The 17,664-nt window shown below is 51.1% G+C and overlaps 1 protein-coding gene across 1 annotated transcript in view; it reads right to left on the bottom strand.

Moving 5' to 3' along the window:
* FRAS1 (Fraser extracellular matrix complex subunit 1) overlaps positions 1-10,092 on the bottom strand; it is a 143,571-nt gene extending 133,479 nt beyond the window's left edge. The window contains exons 1-4 of the mRNA XM_054172504.1: positions 10,026-10,092; positions 9,592-9,786; positions 9,235-9,297; positions 6,995-7,026 (exon numbers count right to left, since the gene is read on the bottom strand). Coding sequence (XP_054028479.1) covers positions 6,995-7,026; positions 9,235-9,297; positions 9,592-9,786; positions 10,026-10,092 — 357 coding nt within the window. The remainder of the gene's footprint in view (positions 1-6,994; positions 7,027-9,234; positions 9,298-9,591; positions 9,787-10,025) is intronic.
* Between the last annotated feature and the right edge of the window lie 7,572 nt (positions 10,093-17,664).

The raw sequence follows: 17,664 nt of genomic DNA, 5'->3' as shown, positions 1-17,664 counted from the left end.
GCCAGGGGAGGTTCAGGCTGGAGGTGAGGAGAAAGTTCTTCCCAGAGAGAGTTGGTTAGCCGTTGGAATGTGCTGCCCAGGGAGGTGGTGGAGTGTTCAAGAGAGGACTGGATGTGGCACTTGGTGCCATGGTTTAGTCATGAGGTCTGTGGTGACAGGTTGGACTTGATGATCTCTGAGGTCTCTTCCAACCTTGGTGATTCTGTGATTCATGCTGAAGAACTTCCACCTAAGATCCAGTCTGACCCTGCTCTCCCTCAGCTCCAAACCATTCCCCCTTGTCCTGTCACAGGTTGAGTGTGAGTCTATGCTCTGCTGTGACTACAACAGCTCTTTGTCCAAGCAACCAGCAGCCTTTAGCATCTCCTGATCAACCTGACAGCATCCTGCAGTGCCATGCCTACATTTCCTTGCCAGCAGTTGAAAGCAAGCCTGATTTGGTGCTTTTAAAAATCAGCTTTCTCTTTGCATTTGGAGTTTGTGCTGAGTCAGAAATGGAAGAGGGAATATAACAAATAGGAAAGCTTGTTGGATTGTTGTTGGGTTTCCCCCCTCCCTCCCCTGAATTTTAAGTCTCCCACTCTGGATAGCTTCTATTCTGAATAAATTGAGTGACTACTAGAAATAAATGTTAGCAGGTGCAGAGTGCTTCAGGTTGGGGAATGCTTCAAATTAGCAATGGAAAATGAGCTCCACTTCAGCTTCTGAAGGGGAGCAAAACTCCACAGGCAGAAAAGATGAGATCAGAACTAAAGATTTCAGTTGAAGGCTTTGCTTGCAGACTCTCAAATGCTCCAAATGTTTTTGCTTTGCTAAATAATGTGATTTAAATGTTGCTCCTTAGCCTGGGGGTACATCCTCAGCTCTGGCAGGGAACAAAGCTCTGCATTTATAACATCCATACAACTCTAGCTTACAGCAGCACAGAATCATAGAATGGTTTGGGTTGGAAAGGACCTCCAAAGGTCATCCAGTCCAACCCCCTCTGCAGTCAGCAGGGACATCCTCCACTAGAGCAGGTTGCTCAGAGCCTTCTCCAGCCTGTCCTTGAAGATCTCCAGGGATGGGACCTCAACTACCTCCCTGGGCAACCCTCATGGTGCAGAACTTCCTCCTGATCACAGGCTCACAGGATGTTAGGGGTTGGAAGGGCTCTCTGGAGATCATCCAGTCCAACCCCACTGCATGAGCAGGACCACAGAATCCAGCACAGGTCACACAGGAACACATCCAGACGGGGCTGGAAAGACTCCAGAGAAGGAGACTCCACAACCTTTCTGGGCAGCCTGCTCCAGGGCTCTGTGACCCTCACAGCAGAGAAGTTCTTCCCCATGTTGAGGTAGAACCTCCTGAGCTGTAGTTTCCATCTATTGCCCCTTGTCCTATCCCAGGGCACAAGTGAGCAGAGCCTGGCCCTGGCCCTTCCCTCATGACCCCCAGCCCTCAGCTATTGATAGACACTGATCAGATCCCCTCTCAGTCTTCCCCTCCCCAGACTAACCAGCCCCAGGGCTTTCAGCCTTTCCTCATAGGGCAGTGCTGCAGTCCCTTCAGCATCCTGGGAGCCCTCCATGGGACTCACATCCAACCTAAATCTACTCTGCTCCACTTTCAAACCATTGTCCCTTGTCCTATCACCACAGGTCTCTCCCCTCCATCCTGTGTCCTGTCTGGTGAAAGGCTCAGGCTTTCCCCTCCTCCCTGTGCTGTGGGAGGGCACCTGGCACCAGCTTTATTTGGAGATCAGGGTCTTTACAAGAGCTGCCCTGTTCCACATTTTCCATTCCACTGCTCCTCCTGGCTGGTAGCTGCTCAGCCACAAACTCTGACTGAGGTAGATGATTAACCCAGTTAGAGGAGCTCCTGGCCAGAGCCTTGGCAGGAGATGTTGGGTTTCTCATGGATTCATTCCCCACAACAATTACCCAGGGCTTCCTCACTTCACAAGTCATTCTGCCTCCCAGCCCTGTGCCTGCAGCTGAAGCAACCTTGTTTAGGAAACAGCATCTTGTAGGCTGTCACTGACTGCTCCCTTTTTAAGTTCTCAGCCTGAAAAAAAGTAACAACAAAATCCTTTTTCCTCTGCTAGGTCACTTCCTCATTCCCTCCCTCCCCTCGAGCCTGCCACAGCCTCCATCAGGTTTGCCATTTGCATGCTCTCTTTAGAGCAGGGCTTGTGATGCTTAGTTATAGGAATCAGGTCTGGCCAGAAGAAAGAAAAACAACTCAAATGCTTTAAAAATGCTTAAATGAGGAGACCTGTGGGCAGCAAAAGGTAGTGCAGCTAGAGGAAGGTGACAGCTTACACCATCTGGGGACCTGCCTCTAAGGTACTTACCTCCCCTGGGCTGAAACTGGCCAACAAATCACTGTCATGCTGGGGTGGGTGCCTCAGCTGGGCCTTGCACTGAAAACTTCCCTGCTCTGGGGCTGGGAGTAGAGGTAGCAGCCTAGGAGCTGGAAGCAGTGTCCCACAGCTGACAAAAAACAAGTAATAAGACCTTGAGGTGCTGGAGCATGTCCTGAGAAAGGCAACCAAGCTGGTAAAGGGTCTGGAGAGCAGGGCTGGGGAGGAGCAGCTGAGGGAAGTGGAGATGTTTAGTGTGGGGAAGAGGAGGCTGAGGGGAGAGCTCGTTGCTGTCTGCAGCTCCCTGAAAGAGGTTGGAGTGAGGCTGGTGCTGGCTTCTTCCCCCAAGTAACTAACAACAGGACAAGTGGCAATGGCCTCAAGCTGCACCAGGGGAGGTTTAGGCTGGGTATGAGGAAAAGTTTCTTTGCTGCAAGAGTGGTCAGGGATTGGAAGAGGCTGCCCAGGCAGGTGGTGGAGTCCCCATCCCTGGAGGTGTTCAAGAAAGGTGTGGCCATGGCACTTGGGGACATGGTCCAGAGGTGTTGGATAGAAGAAGGTTGATGATCTTGGAGGTCTTTTCCAACCTTAATGTCTCTATGAGGAAATCAAAGAGCTGTGCCTGCAGTGGGTTATCAGACAAAAGCAAAAGTGGAGAATGGCCCTCATCAAACCTGGACTCTTTCTCTTCCACTGCTGTTGATGGAAGCAGAAGCCAACACTGCTGTTTGTGGAGCAGTGGAGTGTGTATGAAGCTCATCAAGATGATGTTTGGACTGGAAGTCACAGACTGTTTTTCTCCAGAAGGGACTTCATTACATCTTTCTGTGTCAGACCTGACTTTCACATTTGAACAATCAGCCTGTGCTTGTCTGTCTTGTGCAGGCCATAAATGACAGCTCAGCTGAAAACTGATTTTCCCCTCTCTTCAGCAGAGGAATTGAGAGCTGCAGAAATCACCCAGTGGGGCACAGTTCTGGGCATCTTACTGCTTTTATGGGCTCCTCAAATACCTGTAATCACACCCCAGGAACATAACCTTCATGGTCATCAGGTGACTCATAAAGGTCTTTGAACTGATCAAGAAAGTCAATATGGCTTTAATGATCCCCAGACAGCTCTTTACAGAAGTGGTATTTCCATGGTGTGTGCAGCAGGAGCTTTGGGAGAGAGAAAATCAGGACAGAAGCCTGGAGCAAAAAAAAAAACCCAGTCAGGAGACTTTGTGGTTCCTGTTCTGTGTTGGAAAAGACAGCAGAAAATTGTGGTGCTGGAGGAAGCTGCCCAGAGAGGTTGTGGAGTCTCCTTCTCTGGAGAGCTCCCAAACCCACCTGGCTGTGTTCCTGTGTTACCTGCCCTGGGTGATCCTGCTTTGACAGAGGGCCTGGACTGGATGATCCCCAGAGGTCCCTTCCAGCCCCTGCTGTTCTGTGGTTCTATGACAGTAGTCTCTTGTGGAATTTCTCCTGCAGCTTAAGTTTCATAGAACCACAGAACTGTTTTGGTTGGACAAACCCTCTAAGATTATCAAGTCTAATCATCAAACCAACACCACCATGGCCACAAAACCACGTCCCCAAGTGCCATGGCCACATATGTCTTGACTACTTCCAGGGATGGAGACTCCACCACCTCCCAGGGAAACCATTCCAATCCCTGACCACCTCCTTTTTCCCTTTATCCCTTGAATGACTCATGTCCCCATCAGAAATGCCAGCCTGCTCCTCCCCTCACTGTCACAGTGGTGGCACAGGCTTGTTAAAATTAATTGATTCCAAGCTGTCCAAGATCAATCATCCTCTGAGCCTCCTCAGCAGACATCAGCTCTCCAGCTGCTGCTGAATTTCACACAGAGCCCAAGATATTCCTCAGTGCTTTCAGGAAGACAAAGAATAGCTGGGACAAAACTCCTCAACTTGAAGCTCCTCCAGCTGGGTGCATTGATTTTATATCACTGCTCAGTGTCTGTCAGCCTTGAAAGCAGCTGTGGAGAGCCACATGCTGCTGGGATGCTCTGAAGTTTATGGTGCTGGGGTGGCTGCATTTCTGCTGTGCATATTAAATAGCTCCTAGAGGGAACGGGCACAGCAGGCTTGCAGTGGAAGGGTCACTGCTGTTCACAGAGCCACAGAATGGAAGGGACCTCTGGAGAGCACTGGAGCAGGCTGCCCAGAGAGGTGGTGGAGTCTCCTTCTCCAGAGACTTTCAAAACCCACCTGGATGTGTTCCTGTGTGACCTGCCCTGGGTGACCCTGCTTGGGCAGAGGGGTTTGGCTCAATGGTCTCCAGAGGTCACTTCCAACTCCCCTCATTCTGTGACTTCTTCCTGTGTTAATCTGAACAACTTTATGCCAGATGTTTCACTACTCAAAACCAAACAAACTTCACAAGTGTCCTAACCTGCTTCCTGCCTGGTGTATGGGGACTCCAACTGAACTTGATGCACACCCAAAACTGGGACATTTTAACTGAAATTTGATACTGACCAACAAGAGCTGAAAGTTAAGGTCTTCAGAGAATGGCTCAGGTTGGAAGGGACCTCAGGGATCATCTACTCCAACCTCCATGCCATGAGCAGGGACACCTCTCAACTAGGCACTGCAACAGGTTGCCCAGGGAGGGGGTTGAGGCCCAACCCCTGGAGCTATGCAAAGGGAGGCTTGAGAAGGCTCTGAGCAACCTGCTCTAGTAGAGGATGTCCCTGCTGACTGCAAGGGGGTTGGACTGGTCGAGCTTTGGAGGTCCCTTCCAGCCCAGACCTTTCTAGGATTCTATACAAATCCAGGATCCTTTCCCATCATCCTGCCACACTGAGCTGCTGAACTCAGTCCACTTGTGGATTTGCTTGCACAGACTGCTGTGGAACACCACAGAAAGCAGGTGACCCCAGGACAGAAAGTAAACTCCCTCTAGAACCTTCAAGCCTCCAGATGCATTCTTTATGATGTTGCAGTAAAACAAGAGGCTGCAGGCAGAGCTCCCTGGAACCAAGCTGCAAGGTGCCTCTTTTTTTCCCAGCTCTCACAGCTAACTTAGGTGCTTTCCATCTCAGCAAAGCTCAGTGGTGACACTTGGGGCATTCTAATGGCATTAAATAGCTAAAGCCTTTAAAATATTGCTGTAACCATCCAGAGGGGGAAAGGCTCAATGACCCAGGTTATTTTTTAACCTATTTCATCTGAGAATAACTGCTCAGAGGCTGCTGTGCAAGATGTGATGGATTTAACCAGATGCTCTCATCACTCCTGCTGCAGTGCTTGAAAAAAAGACCTTCTATAAATACACCCAAAAAAGCCAATGAATTAGAGAGGCATGAAGTGGCTTCAGTCAGGTTAAAAACATGCTGGCACCATCCACAAGGCACTGAAAATATGAAGTGTAGAGACTTCATTGAAGCCCTCACCTAGCACTGCTTGCTGATTTTAACAAGGAGGCTCCTTATTGAAGCTGTCAGAGGAGAAATTATCATCTCCTCAGCCTGAATATGGGGATTTATCAGCTGCTTGCAGAGGCTAAGGCAGGGATCTGAGCAAACAGGATGCTGAGGAAAAGATATGACCTTGAAGATCAGCTCAGCCCCCTCGCTGGTACCTGCAGAACAAAATGTCTATTGCCATGCAAGACTGAAAAGGAGGGGAAATGATCATGGATTAAGAGGGTGCTGTGGTCCACTGTGCCAGACTTCAGAGGCAGAGGATGGTCAACTAAACCCCACTTCACCTATCAGAGTTATTAAGCTGCTAAAGTGGCACAAACCTAAAGAACAGACAGGCTGAGTCCACTTCCTAAAGCAGAGCTGCCTGCACCTTGCATGCTCTGAACCTCAGCACCAAGCAGAATGCACTGCACAGCCCACTCCTAGGATGCAGAACATCATGCCTTCTCCTGGGGGATTTCAAGAGGCTTGCCTCTGATCTCACAGAGATTTATCTGCCTGAAGCATGAAGGAGAATTGACACTCTCACATCTTGTGAGCTTAGATCTTCCCCCACAAAAAGATATTTATGCACTGCAAGAAGGGCAGGTCAGAGGAGATGAAAGTGTCTGTGGTAAATCCAGCACGCTCCCCTCCACAGTGTGAGGGGATGTAGAGGTCTCACCACCCTTCCACAGTCAAAAGATCCTTCTGAACCTCACTGCAAAGGAGCCTGCAACCTTATGGGGCCAGGCTGTTGCTAAAATACGTAAGAGAAACCCTACCTTGCACAACACCAAAGCAGGACAGACAAAAGAGAAACAAAAGCAGATCTTCCAAAAGATCCCAGAATCTGACCAGTGCAGGAGACTCCACTGCTTCCCCTGGGACAGGATTCCAGTCTCTGGCTGTTCCCATGGGGAAAAATGGTTTAGCAATGAAAGGCAGAGTGGAAGTGGAAAAGGAGGGCAGACAGCAGCTGTCCCTGCTGTGGATCCCACCAATGGCACCTCCTTACATCAGGAGGACAGAGCTATTGCTACCAAGTTCTGACCTCTCCAAGGGCAAGAGCTCTTTAGCTGCTGTTTGCCAGCAGGCTGAGGGCTCACAGCTCTGTCACCTGCTGCAAGGATCAGCCAGCCCACTGGCAGGGGTCACAGCAACCAGGAGCTAGAGTTCAACAGCAGCTTCCCAAACATTTCCCACAGAATAACACATTGGAGCTCACCTACCTCAAACAACAACCCTTGGTAGACACAGGCACCTATGGGACAAAAGAGAAAATGAAATAGATTAGAAGTGAGCAACACCATTAGCAGCATCTCCAGTGAACCTCACACCACCACCACCTCTGGCCATGCACTTGACAGCCACAGCACAAAGGCAGTTTTGGTGCAGCAAAGCAAGCCCTGGGCAAGCTTCAGACTGCAGTGTCAGGGTCTCTGGCCAAGGCAGACTCAAGAACTCAGAGTGTAGCCCAAACAAGGCAGAGACAGAAAGAGAGACCTGCCACAATAATGTAGATGGTCTTCAAATGGAGTTAGGACATCTCTGGAGCACCTCAGCTGACCACTGATGAAGCATCATAGCATTGGTGCCCATTTTTTGCCAGATGAAAGTCAAGGACACAGACAAATCAGAGATGCAGCTTCAGCACCTCAATGGCCATCTTGTAGTGAGAGGCCCCAAAACTGAACCCAGTACTCAGGGTGTGGCCTCACCGGTGCCCAGTACAGGCAGTGATGCCACCTGAGAAAAGCTGAAGCTCCCATTCTGGTTTGAAGTACAGAGAGATGCTGGAGTGCCTGTTCCACTTCAAGAAATCAAACCAAGGGGGTAGGAAGTGAACCCATGAAGAAGTTTCTGGAGAGGGTGGTTTGGGTTTTTTTCCCCCCATTGATTTTCTAGGAAACAAACAGTGCCTTTCCAACAAGTGTCCACTGAAAAACCTAACAAGATTGGGAAATCAAAACCAACCCAAGAAACTCCAAGATGAAAAGAGAACATAGGAAAAGCTGCCTCATGACACCCCCCACCCCCCTCCAGAGAACCAAGGATTTCCTCACTCAGGAGTGGTACTTCCCAGAAAATGCAGGTGAGACAAATTTGTCCAGCAAAGCTTGGAGCTACACTGCCTCCAGCCAAAACCTCCTCCTTCAAATCTGGTCTCCAGCTCAGCTACAAGAGGGTGCAGCAGGTGCCCTGCTGAGAGCTTGAGCCACAAGAGCCCAGCCATGTTTCCCCCAAACTCATACCTGGCACTAAAGAAATTGGAGATTAGGAACAAGGTCTTTGCTGCAAGCGTGGACAGGGATTGGAAGAGGCTGCCCAGGGAGGTGGTGGAGTCCCTATCCCTGCAGGTGTTCAAGAAATGTGTGGCCATGGCACTTGGGGCCATGGTGGGCTTAGGCTGATGGTTGAACTCAATGATCTTAAAGGTCTTTTCCAGCCCAAACAATTCCATGATCTCCTAGCATCCCCCTTTGGTAATCAGCAAGGGATCAATCTCGACTTTGGCTCTGCCCCTCCATCAAAGCAGCCTCTGAGTTTGCTTTCTAGCCCCACATGGGCTGGAGTGAGCCTGTCTCTGCAGAGTGCAGTGCAAGGAGCAGTCTGCAGAGCTGAGAGACATTTCTGAGGGTCTGCCTCATTCCTGCTGTTGCCTGCCTGGACTATTTGAGGCAGCAGCTCTCAGCCTGCTGCCTTGCTGCTCCCTGTGCTCTGGCCCCTGAAGATCTCTTCGGCACACGACTGCTCTTGCGCGATGTGTTTATAGTGCCTGGCACGAAGGGTACCAGATGTAATTACAGCTTCTGAAGCAGAAGTAGGAAATGTTGGTGCTATTTTGTTGGTGACATTTTTCCCTGTCTGTAAGGTTTTTAAATCCTCAGTGGCACTGTGACACATTTTAGGGAGATCATCAAGAGCAGCCATCAACCCAACACCACCATGGCCATCCAAACAGGTCCCAGAGCGCCATGTTCACATCTCTCTTGAACACCTCCAGGGACGGGGACTCCACCTCCTCCCTGGGCAGCCTGTTCCAAAGCCTGATCACTCTTGCAGCAAAGAAATTGTTCCTCATCTCCAACCTGAATCTCCCCTGCTACAGTTTCAGGCCATTTCCTTGCCTTCTGTCTTCTGATACTAGAGAGAAGCGACCAACCCCCACCTCATTGCAACCTCCTTTCAGGGAGCTGTATAAAGCAATAAGCTCTCCCCTCAGCCTCCTCTTCTCCACACTAAATACCCCCAGGTCCCTCACAGCTGCTGCTCACCAGCCAGTTCTCCAGACCCTTCCCCAGCTGGGCTTCCCTTCTCAGGACATGCCCCAGCACCTCAACCAACTCTAAGTTGGTTGGGTTGGGCTTGATCTCAGAGGTCTTTCCCAACTGAAACAGTTCTGCGATACAGTTGCACTGCCGGAAAAGAACCCAAGAACACAAACGCAGCCATGAGGCTGAGCTCCCACACTTCACCGCCTCGCAGCACTGCAAGACCATAACCTTGAACTTCTTCACGTCGTTGCAGAGCACTTTAAGGCCGGCAGAACCCCAAGCCCCACGCTAAGGCGCTATGAGAGCACCCTCACTACAACATCCACACACTCCAAGCCGAACTCAGCCCTCTCCCGCTAAAACAAGGCAAGCTGGATGCCTGCTACCCATTCCACAGCTCCCATCCCCTCTGCCCAGGCTGGCAGCCCCTCGCACCCCACCACAGCCCTCGCCAGCGCCGCGGGCACCCGTGGAGAGTGTGCCGGGACAGCTCGAGGGTGCTCGGGGTGGGGGTCTGGGCAACTAAAAGCCAGAAAAGCCGTTTCGGGTACCCTCCTCCTCAGCTGGCAGGGGGTCAGCGCTGTCCCGGGGCTGCCTCCTCGCCGTGAGGTGCGGAGCGTGAGGGGCATGGCGCCGCAGCCCCAGCCCGCCCGGCGGCACCCCCGGGACCCCTGCCGCCCTGCGTGCCCGCAGCGGGACACGCTCCTCACCCCCGCCAGCCCGCGAACGCTCCCGAGCGGGAAAAGCTGAGGGGCAGAAGCGGGGAGGGCCGGGCACGGCTTCGCCTCGGTGCCCCTCGCCCTGCCTGTGGAGAGGCAGCCAAAATGGCGGGGGGCAGGAGGCCGACCCCCGCCCGGCGCCGGGGAGAAGCCAGGTGCCCCGGGCACCCCCGGGGAGCGGGGGACTTCCCCTCGGCGCGGGGAGCTCAGCTTCCCCACACGGCACCGGCCGCCCGCGGGACGGGACGGGACCTGACGGGACTCACCTGAGGCGGCGGCGGCCAGCGCCGCGCTGAGGAGCAGCCACAGCCACAGCGTCGCCCAGGCGCCCATGGCCCCGCCGCGCTGCCCCTCCGGCGGCTGCGGGCGAAGCCAGGCACGGCCGCGGCGCTGGGCGAGGAGGAGAGGCAGGGGAAGAAGGAATGGTCCCGCCGCCCCCTCGGCAGGTGCCGGGGCAGCGCCTCGACCCCCGCCCCACCGCCAAACTTTCCCCTCAGACAAAGCAGCGGCGGCCGCGGCGGCCCCGCAAGAAATGCGCCGGAGCTCGCCCGCCCTCCGCCCCGCCCGGCTCCGCCTCGGGCAGCGCTTTCCCCCTTCTCCTCCTTCCACGGGGCCGTGCCCCTGGGCTGGGTGCGGGGGGAGCTGAGCCTCTCCTCTTCCTCCTCGGCTGCTACCTGGTGAAGCAGCAGCCCAGGGGGAATCCCTCAGCCTGTCCGGGCTGCAGAGAGAACCGCAGCGGCGGTCGGGTGTCCTGCCGTCTGTGTGCGGCGGGAACCGACCCTCTGCACAGCTCTTTAAACATTTTCAGCCTGTCCTGGGAGAAGAATTTTACCAGAGATTAATTTTTACTGGCCTCTTGGTCTAATTCTAGTAGGTGACAGGAGAGGCAATGGCCTGAAATTGTGCCAGGGGAAGGTCAGATTGGTATCAGGAAAAATGTCTTTGCTGCAAGAGTGGTCAGGGATTGGAACAGGCTGCCCCGGGCGGTGGTGGAGTCCCCATCCCTGGAGGGGTTCAAGAAATGTGTGGACACGGCTCTTGGGGCCATGGTTTGATATGGCCATGGTGATGTTGGGTTGGACTCAATGATCTTGGTCTTTTCCAGCCCCGAAATTCTCTGATTCTATGCTTCTGCTCTGTCTTCTCTAAGCAGAAGCTGACCTGTTGAAATCTAGAGAGTGGTGTAACAAAGTGATCTTCTTGAATGAGTAGCAGTCACAGTGCTTGCATGTCTGGGAAGACAAAGCAGTAGACAGCTTTCCTGAGAGCAAAGGAAGCAAATAGCTACAGGTACAAACAATCCCTGAACAAAATGATTCTGTGCCTTCTTCCCTTCCCTGGAGTTAGAAAGTACACACCAGAGGCAAGGCTGCTAATCAATATTAAATAGCTAAAACCATTCCTGCTTTGCTGAATTCCAAGCAGCCAAACCCTGTCACAGCTGAATGAAGAATCTCTACTGCTGGATTATTTTGCTTGGCACGGAACAGTAATGTGCCAGAGGCTATAACTGTGCCCTAAGTCATTCCCAGCTCCCCTAGGAGAAGCCAACAAATGCTGGATAAAATGGCACAAGGCTTTTTTGGGGGAGAGGATATCACACTCATTCCCTAACGTGTCAAGGCACCGTCATGGACAGGAAGCTTGGCTTGACTTTAATGGGTCCCTGGTTGTTTACAGAGGGTTTTGTTACCTGGAAGGATGAAGGATTCAGTTCTCTAAAAAGGAGAAAGGATTCTGTTCTAATCTAAGTGTGAGACTGAGCACTGAATGGGTCTTATCTGAGCAAAGAGAAAACAGCTTCCTTCCGCAATATTCTGATGCTGCGATAAGGCTGGCAGCTGGAGTTCTCTCTCACACCAACTCCGACTGCCTCTGGTTGCATTTGAGTCAGGCTTCTGTGAGCAAAGATGCTTTATTTTCCAATACAGGTGACTGGAGAGGACAGAGGTGTTTTAGATGTCATAGAAGCACAGAATGGCTCAGGTTGGAAGGAACTTCAGAGATCATCTACTCCAACCCCCTGGCAGAGACACCTCTCAACAAGACTCAGCTGCTCAAGGCCTCATCCAGCCTGGCCTTGAACACCCCCAGGGAGGAGGCAGCCACAGCTTTCCTGGGGAACCTACTCCAGAGTCTCAGCACCCTCCTACTGAAGAATTCTTCCTCAGCTCCAGTCTAACCCTGCTCTCCCTCAGCTTCAAACCATTCCCCCTTGTCCTGTCTCTAGACACCCTCAGGAAAAGTCCCTCTGCAACCCTCCTCTAGGATCCCTCAAGGTCCCCATGGAGTCTTCTCGTCTCCATGCTGCACAACCCCAGCTCCCTCAGCCTATCCTCATAGCAGAGGTGCTCCATCCCTTGGATCATCTTTGTGGCCTCCTCTGGATTCACTCCAACAAGCTCTGTGTGCTCCTTCTGCTGGAGACACCAGAACTGGAGGCAGGATTGGAGGTGGAGTCTCAGCAGAGCAGAGTCAAGGGGCAGAATCCCCTCTCTTGCCCTGCTGCTCACACTCTGGCTGCACCCCAGCACACAGCTGCCTGCTGGGCTGCATGAGCAGTTTTTATGTTAAGCATGTCTTGAAGTTACCCTCCCAAGATTATTAATTTCACCTTTTCCCCACTTGGTCCCTCACCAACATTAAAAACTGCTTTTAAACTACTGAAGTGCTTATAGCTCAGTACACACAAAACCTGCCCTTGAGTTTAGTTTCAAGTTTTCAGCTTGCCAGGTAGCCCTTACACCACCTTTTTCTTTCTTACAAAGGCTTAGGAGAGGAAATGATGACTTGAAGGCCACTCTGACATGCTTTAAGAGGAGTCTGGAAGCTCTACATCTAGAAGGTATTTCATCCCTTCAGAGAACATCCCAGACCACAAATCACTGCTGGAATAAAGGAAGTTCAGTCTTTTCCCAATGGCCTTCCAGTACCTGAGGGGGCTACAGGAGAGTTGGGGAGGGACTGTTTACAAGGGTTTGTAGTGACAGGATGAGAGGGAATGGCTTTGAGCTGGAAGAGGGGAGATTTGAGACTGGAGATGAGGAAGAAATTCTTGACAGTGAGGGTGGCGAGACACTGGAACAGGTTGCCCAGGGAAGTTGTGGATGCCCCTCCCTGGCTCAAGGCCAGGCTGGACAAGGCCTCAAGCAAGTTGGTCTAGTGGGAGGTGTCCCTGCCCATGCCAGGGAACTGGATGATTTTTTAAGGTCCCTTTGAATTTATGTTGGTCATAAGGATTTTGAAAGCCCTTATAATAAGGATATCAAAACCAGTTTTCTTGAAAGATGGGGCAACTCAACTTTCACTGCCAACCCATCCACTCACAAACCTGTGGGAAAGCCTTAGAGAAGCAGAAAAGTGACCCTTCCACAAACATTGGGGGTTTGTGCCCAGTACAGAATGACTTCAGCTCTCTTTATTCCGTGCTTCAGCTCCAGGAGCCTCACTCTTTCCACAACTATTCTTTGCTACAACTAGGATGATCTTGTAGATCACTGTCCCAGCCCCCAAAATCCACTCCTCATCCCCAACAAACCCTGGCAGCTGAGTGGTGGGAAATGAAGCTTCCCTGACTACAGGAGACATCTTCAGGGGAAAAAACAAGTTTTGCTTTACTTCTCTCCTCATTCCTACCCCAGTCCCTTCTTCTCTTTGGGGCTGAGAGTCCATGCTGCTAGCAAAGCAAGTCGCAGCACTCCTCCTGCTGGCGAGATGAAGCTGTCAGCAGGGAACAAAGTGGTTTGTTGTTGGTTTTTTCCTCATAGAATCATAAAACCGGTTTGGGTTGGAAGGGACCTTAAAGAGCATCCAGTTCCAACCCCCTGCCATGGCCAGGGACACCTCCCACCAGCCCAGGTTGTTCAAGGCCAACCTGGCCTTGAACAGCTCCAGGGAGGGGGCATCCACAACCTCCCTGGACAACCTGTTCCAGTGTCTCCCCACCCTCACTGTACAGAATTTCTTCCTACTCTCCAGTTTCAATCAACTCTCCTCAAGCTTCAATCCATTCCTTCTTGTCCTATCACTCCAAGCCCTTGTCAAAAGTCCCTTCCCAGCTCTCCTGTAGCCCCTTTAGGTACGGGGAGGCTGCTCTAAGGTCTCCCTGAAGCCTTCTCTTCTCCAGGCTGAACAGCCCCAAATCTCTTAGCCTGTCTCTATATGGAAGGTTCTCCATCTCTCTGATCATCTTTGTGCCTCCAGTCAGCTGCAGGCTGAGGTACTGCCAGAAATGTCTGCTTGTGAAATCTCAAGGTTTATTCCTAGCAATATTTTTAGTCAGCCTTAACAGCCTTGCCCTGCCCTCCATCCTATTTAAGTCAATGCCAGTGTTCCCACATGGACAGAATTGAGGCTACAGTATCAGTTTCACTCAAAGGTTGGAGGCTAACAATACCAGAGGTACTGCAGAGACACAGCAGAACTTGGCAGCTCTGTCCCCAGGAACATGAAAATTGTTGCCTCTGCCCAGCAAGTTAACTTCCAGAGATGTCCAAGGCTGATTTGATTTGACATTGCCAAGACCACGCTCAGCTACAGCAGAGCCGTGGCTGTGGGACCAGTGCTAATTCTAACTCCTTGCACCATCAAAGAGCCCAGTGGGCAGGGAGAGCTCAGCCTTTCTTGCATCCCTTTGGAACACCCCTGTCCTGCTCTTCTATCTTTACCTCCATGCTGGAATTTACAGCAAAAGCCTCATGAACTCAGTTTGACCTGCAGAGAGTCAAGGTTTCCTGGACTGCAAGCCCAGGTTTAGGCTGAGTGTCAGCTTAAAGCCTTCATTCCCCACAAAGGCCTGGTGATTTCTTCCTTGTTTGGGCAAATATTTCTGCCTGCACTGACTGGGAATCCCAAGTTCATTGCCTGCTTCTCCTTAGTTAAACTAACAGCAGGTTCATGTAAGACAAGGTTCAGAGCAGTCATACATCATCTGTGCTGCTAAATGTATTGCAGCACTCCCTTTGCCCCACCAGAACCATCAGTGAACTTCTCCAATACTCATAAACAGTGAAGGATTCCAAGCCCCAGACATCAGCTGCTGCTTTCTCACCATCAGCTTTCAGAGGCAGAGAGGCTGTGACCTCGAATGTTGTAACCTGATACTTCCCCTCAGAAATATTTTGGGTTGAAATGAAGCTGTCAACCAAATCCACCCTGGCTGGGGCTGTGCTGCTAAAAAATGAGCCAGGAGAGGATGAAGGGTAAAAGTGCACTGAAAAACACAAAGCCCTTTGGCAGAGAACTAGGGCACACTGACCAGCCTGCCTCACCCTGTGCTCTGTGGGAATCAGGGAACACTTTAGGTTGGAAAAGGTCTTCAAAGCTCATCCAGTCCAACCTCCCTGCACTCAGCAGGGGCATCTGCAACTAGAGCAGGCTGCTCAGAGTCCCAAACAACCTGATCTGAAATGGTTCCAGGGATGGAGCATCTCCCACCACTCTGGGCCAAGCTCTCACCACCTTCAGCATAAGTTCTCTTATCTCCCTCTTGCAACTTCAAACCAATAGCCCTTGTCCTGTCACAACAGGCCCTGCTCAAAAGTCTGTTCCCAGCTTCTCTCTGGCCCTCTTAAACACTCAAAGGTCACCAGAAGTTGTCCCTGAGTTGTCTCCAGGCTGAACAGCCCCAACTCTCTCAGCCTGTTCCAGCTTTCCTGTCATTGCTGTGGCCTCCTCTGGCCCCACTCCAACAGGTCCATGTCCTTCTTGTGCTGAGGGTGCCAGAGCTGGCCACAGTCCTCCAGGTGAGGTCTCAGCAGAGCACAGCTGCAGAATCCTTGCCCTTGACCACACTGCTTTTGATTCAGTCTAAAAGAAGATGGTCTTGTCCTTCCAACCACCCCCCAACAGATCACACAGAACCACGGAGTAGTGGAGGTTGAAAGGGACCTCTGGAGATGCTTGAGTCCAAGCCCCCTGCCAAAGCAGGGTCACCCAGGGCAGGCCACACAGGAACACATCCAGATAATTCTCAGAAGTCTCCAGGGAAGGAAACTCCACAACCTCTCTGGGCAGCCTGCTCCAGGGCTCCAGCACCCTCACAGAACAGAATTTTCTCCTCGTGTTGAGGCAGAACTTCCTGGGTTCCAGTTGGTGTCCACTACCCCTCAAACATCTCCCTCCTCTTGCTGAGGAGTAAGAGTGCACAGAAAGGTTTAACAGGAGGTAACTTTTAGTCAGCTGCTCTACAGTAACCAAGAGTGTGTGCTCTGATGCCCCAAGTGTGTGCAGAGTCTGCCTGCAGTACCTTTCACTGTGGAGAAACCTCCTTCAGATTGTTTCCACTTCCTGCAGGTACAATCTCACCAAAGCAGCTGGCATGGACTGGCTGGATTGGCATGGACTGGCTAATGCCCATCCTTTCTTAACTCATCACATATTTGGGGAAGCAGGTCCTGGGTTCCTGACATTTTGCTTCTGACAGAAGATCTGTGCTCTATTTACCTACCAAAGGAGTATCAAGCAGTCATTAACAGCAAACTCCAGTGCAAAGGGTGCCTCTTACCATGCAGGACATAATAATCAGGACAGAAAACCTATTTATATTCTGCCCTGACTAACCAGAAACCAGTAAAGCATTACAAAGCATGGGGGTGTAATTAGTACAGCAGGATTAATTTGTAGCAGGCAGCAATGCCATTTTAGCTACACTTTTCCGTTACCAATTAAACTGTTGGCACAAGCAGCACACATCCAACAACTGCCACTCTGCAAGGCTGGGGACTAAGCTTATTAAAAAGGGAAATAATCTCATGTTGTCTTCCTGCCTTTCATCTCTGCTCTGTGCCAGCTGAGCATCCCAGGATGAAAAGCAGAGTTTGTGTAATGCTGGGTTTACAAATGGCTCCTTGATCAATTAGTGGCACTCCAAACAAGCCCTCAGAGCTGTAGGATTACAGCTGAACAAATGCAGCTGAAAATCTGCTCAATCCATCAGTTCCTTCTCCTTCCCTTTGCTCACCTGACTGCTGGAGGTGCAGATTTGCAGTATTCCCACTCTTGACCATTTCCCAGGTAGTTTTCTGCAGGAATCTTTCTTATTCCACGCTTTGCTTCCTTGAAGGCACAACTAGCAGTCAGAGCTTCTGGTTTAAGTTCATATTGCACTTAAACATCACCTTTTTTAAAAGGCAGACATCTTCCAGAGGCAAAATCTACCTTTTTTGGCAGAAATTAACAGAGATTGGTGCTAGGGAGCTGAAAAAGCTTCACTCTACAACTTCAACTTCTGCAGGGCAGGGGAAGGAGGAGGACAAAAAGGGGGGAAAGAGAGGGGAAAAGGAGGAGGACAAAAAGGGGGGAAAGAGAGGGGAAAAGGAGGAGGACAAAAAGGGGGGAAAGAGAGGGGAAAAGGAGGAGGACAAAAAAAAGAGAAAGGGGAAAGGAGGAGGGAAAAAGGAAGGAAGGAGAACAAAGACAGATGAAGTATTGTTCCCCAGTGGGGACAGCCAAGACAACAAAAGCACTGAGCATCCTGCAATTTCAACAGTCAAAAGCCCAGCACTAGGGATACAACACAGAATGAGTTGGAAGGGACCTTAAAGATGATCTAATTCATCCCCTCTGCCACAGGCAGGGACATCCTTCACTACAGCAGGTTGCTCAAGGCCTCATCCATATGCTGGTCTTTAAACTTCAGCTGTGGCAATTGGATGGCAACAGCTCAGAAGTTACAGAAATACTTTTATTAAAGTAAGAAATATGTGCAAAGAAAGAAAAAGAAACAAAACCAACCCATAAAACACCAAAAGCCAAACCACACAGAGCAGGAGCTGTCAGCTAGCCACAAAGGGAATCTTAAAGCCTCTTCAGTTTTGACAGCAGACTCCTGTCTGGGGCAATGTTTCTTGTTACACAGAATTTACATGGGGGGAGAAATAAATCCCCACTCAGATTTACTTTCCC

This window comes from Dryobates pubescens, chromosome 24 (genome assembly GCF_014839835.1).
Source record: "Dryobates pubescens isolate bDryPub1 chromosome 24, bDryPub1.pri, whole genome shotgun sequence".
In the NCBI taxonomy this organism is placed as follows: Eukaryota; Metazoa; Chordata; class Aves; order Piciformes; family Picidae; genus Dryobates; species Dryobates pubescens.
This window is presented reverse-complemented; position numbering and strand designations above follow the sequence as displayed.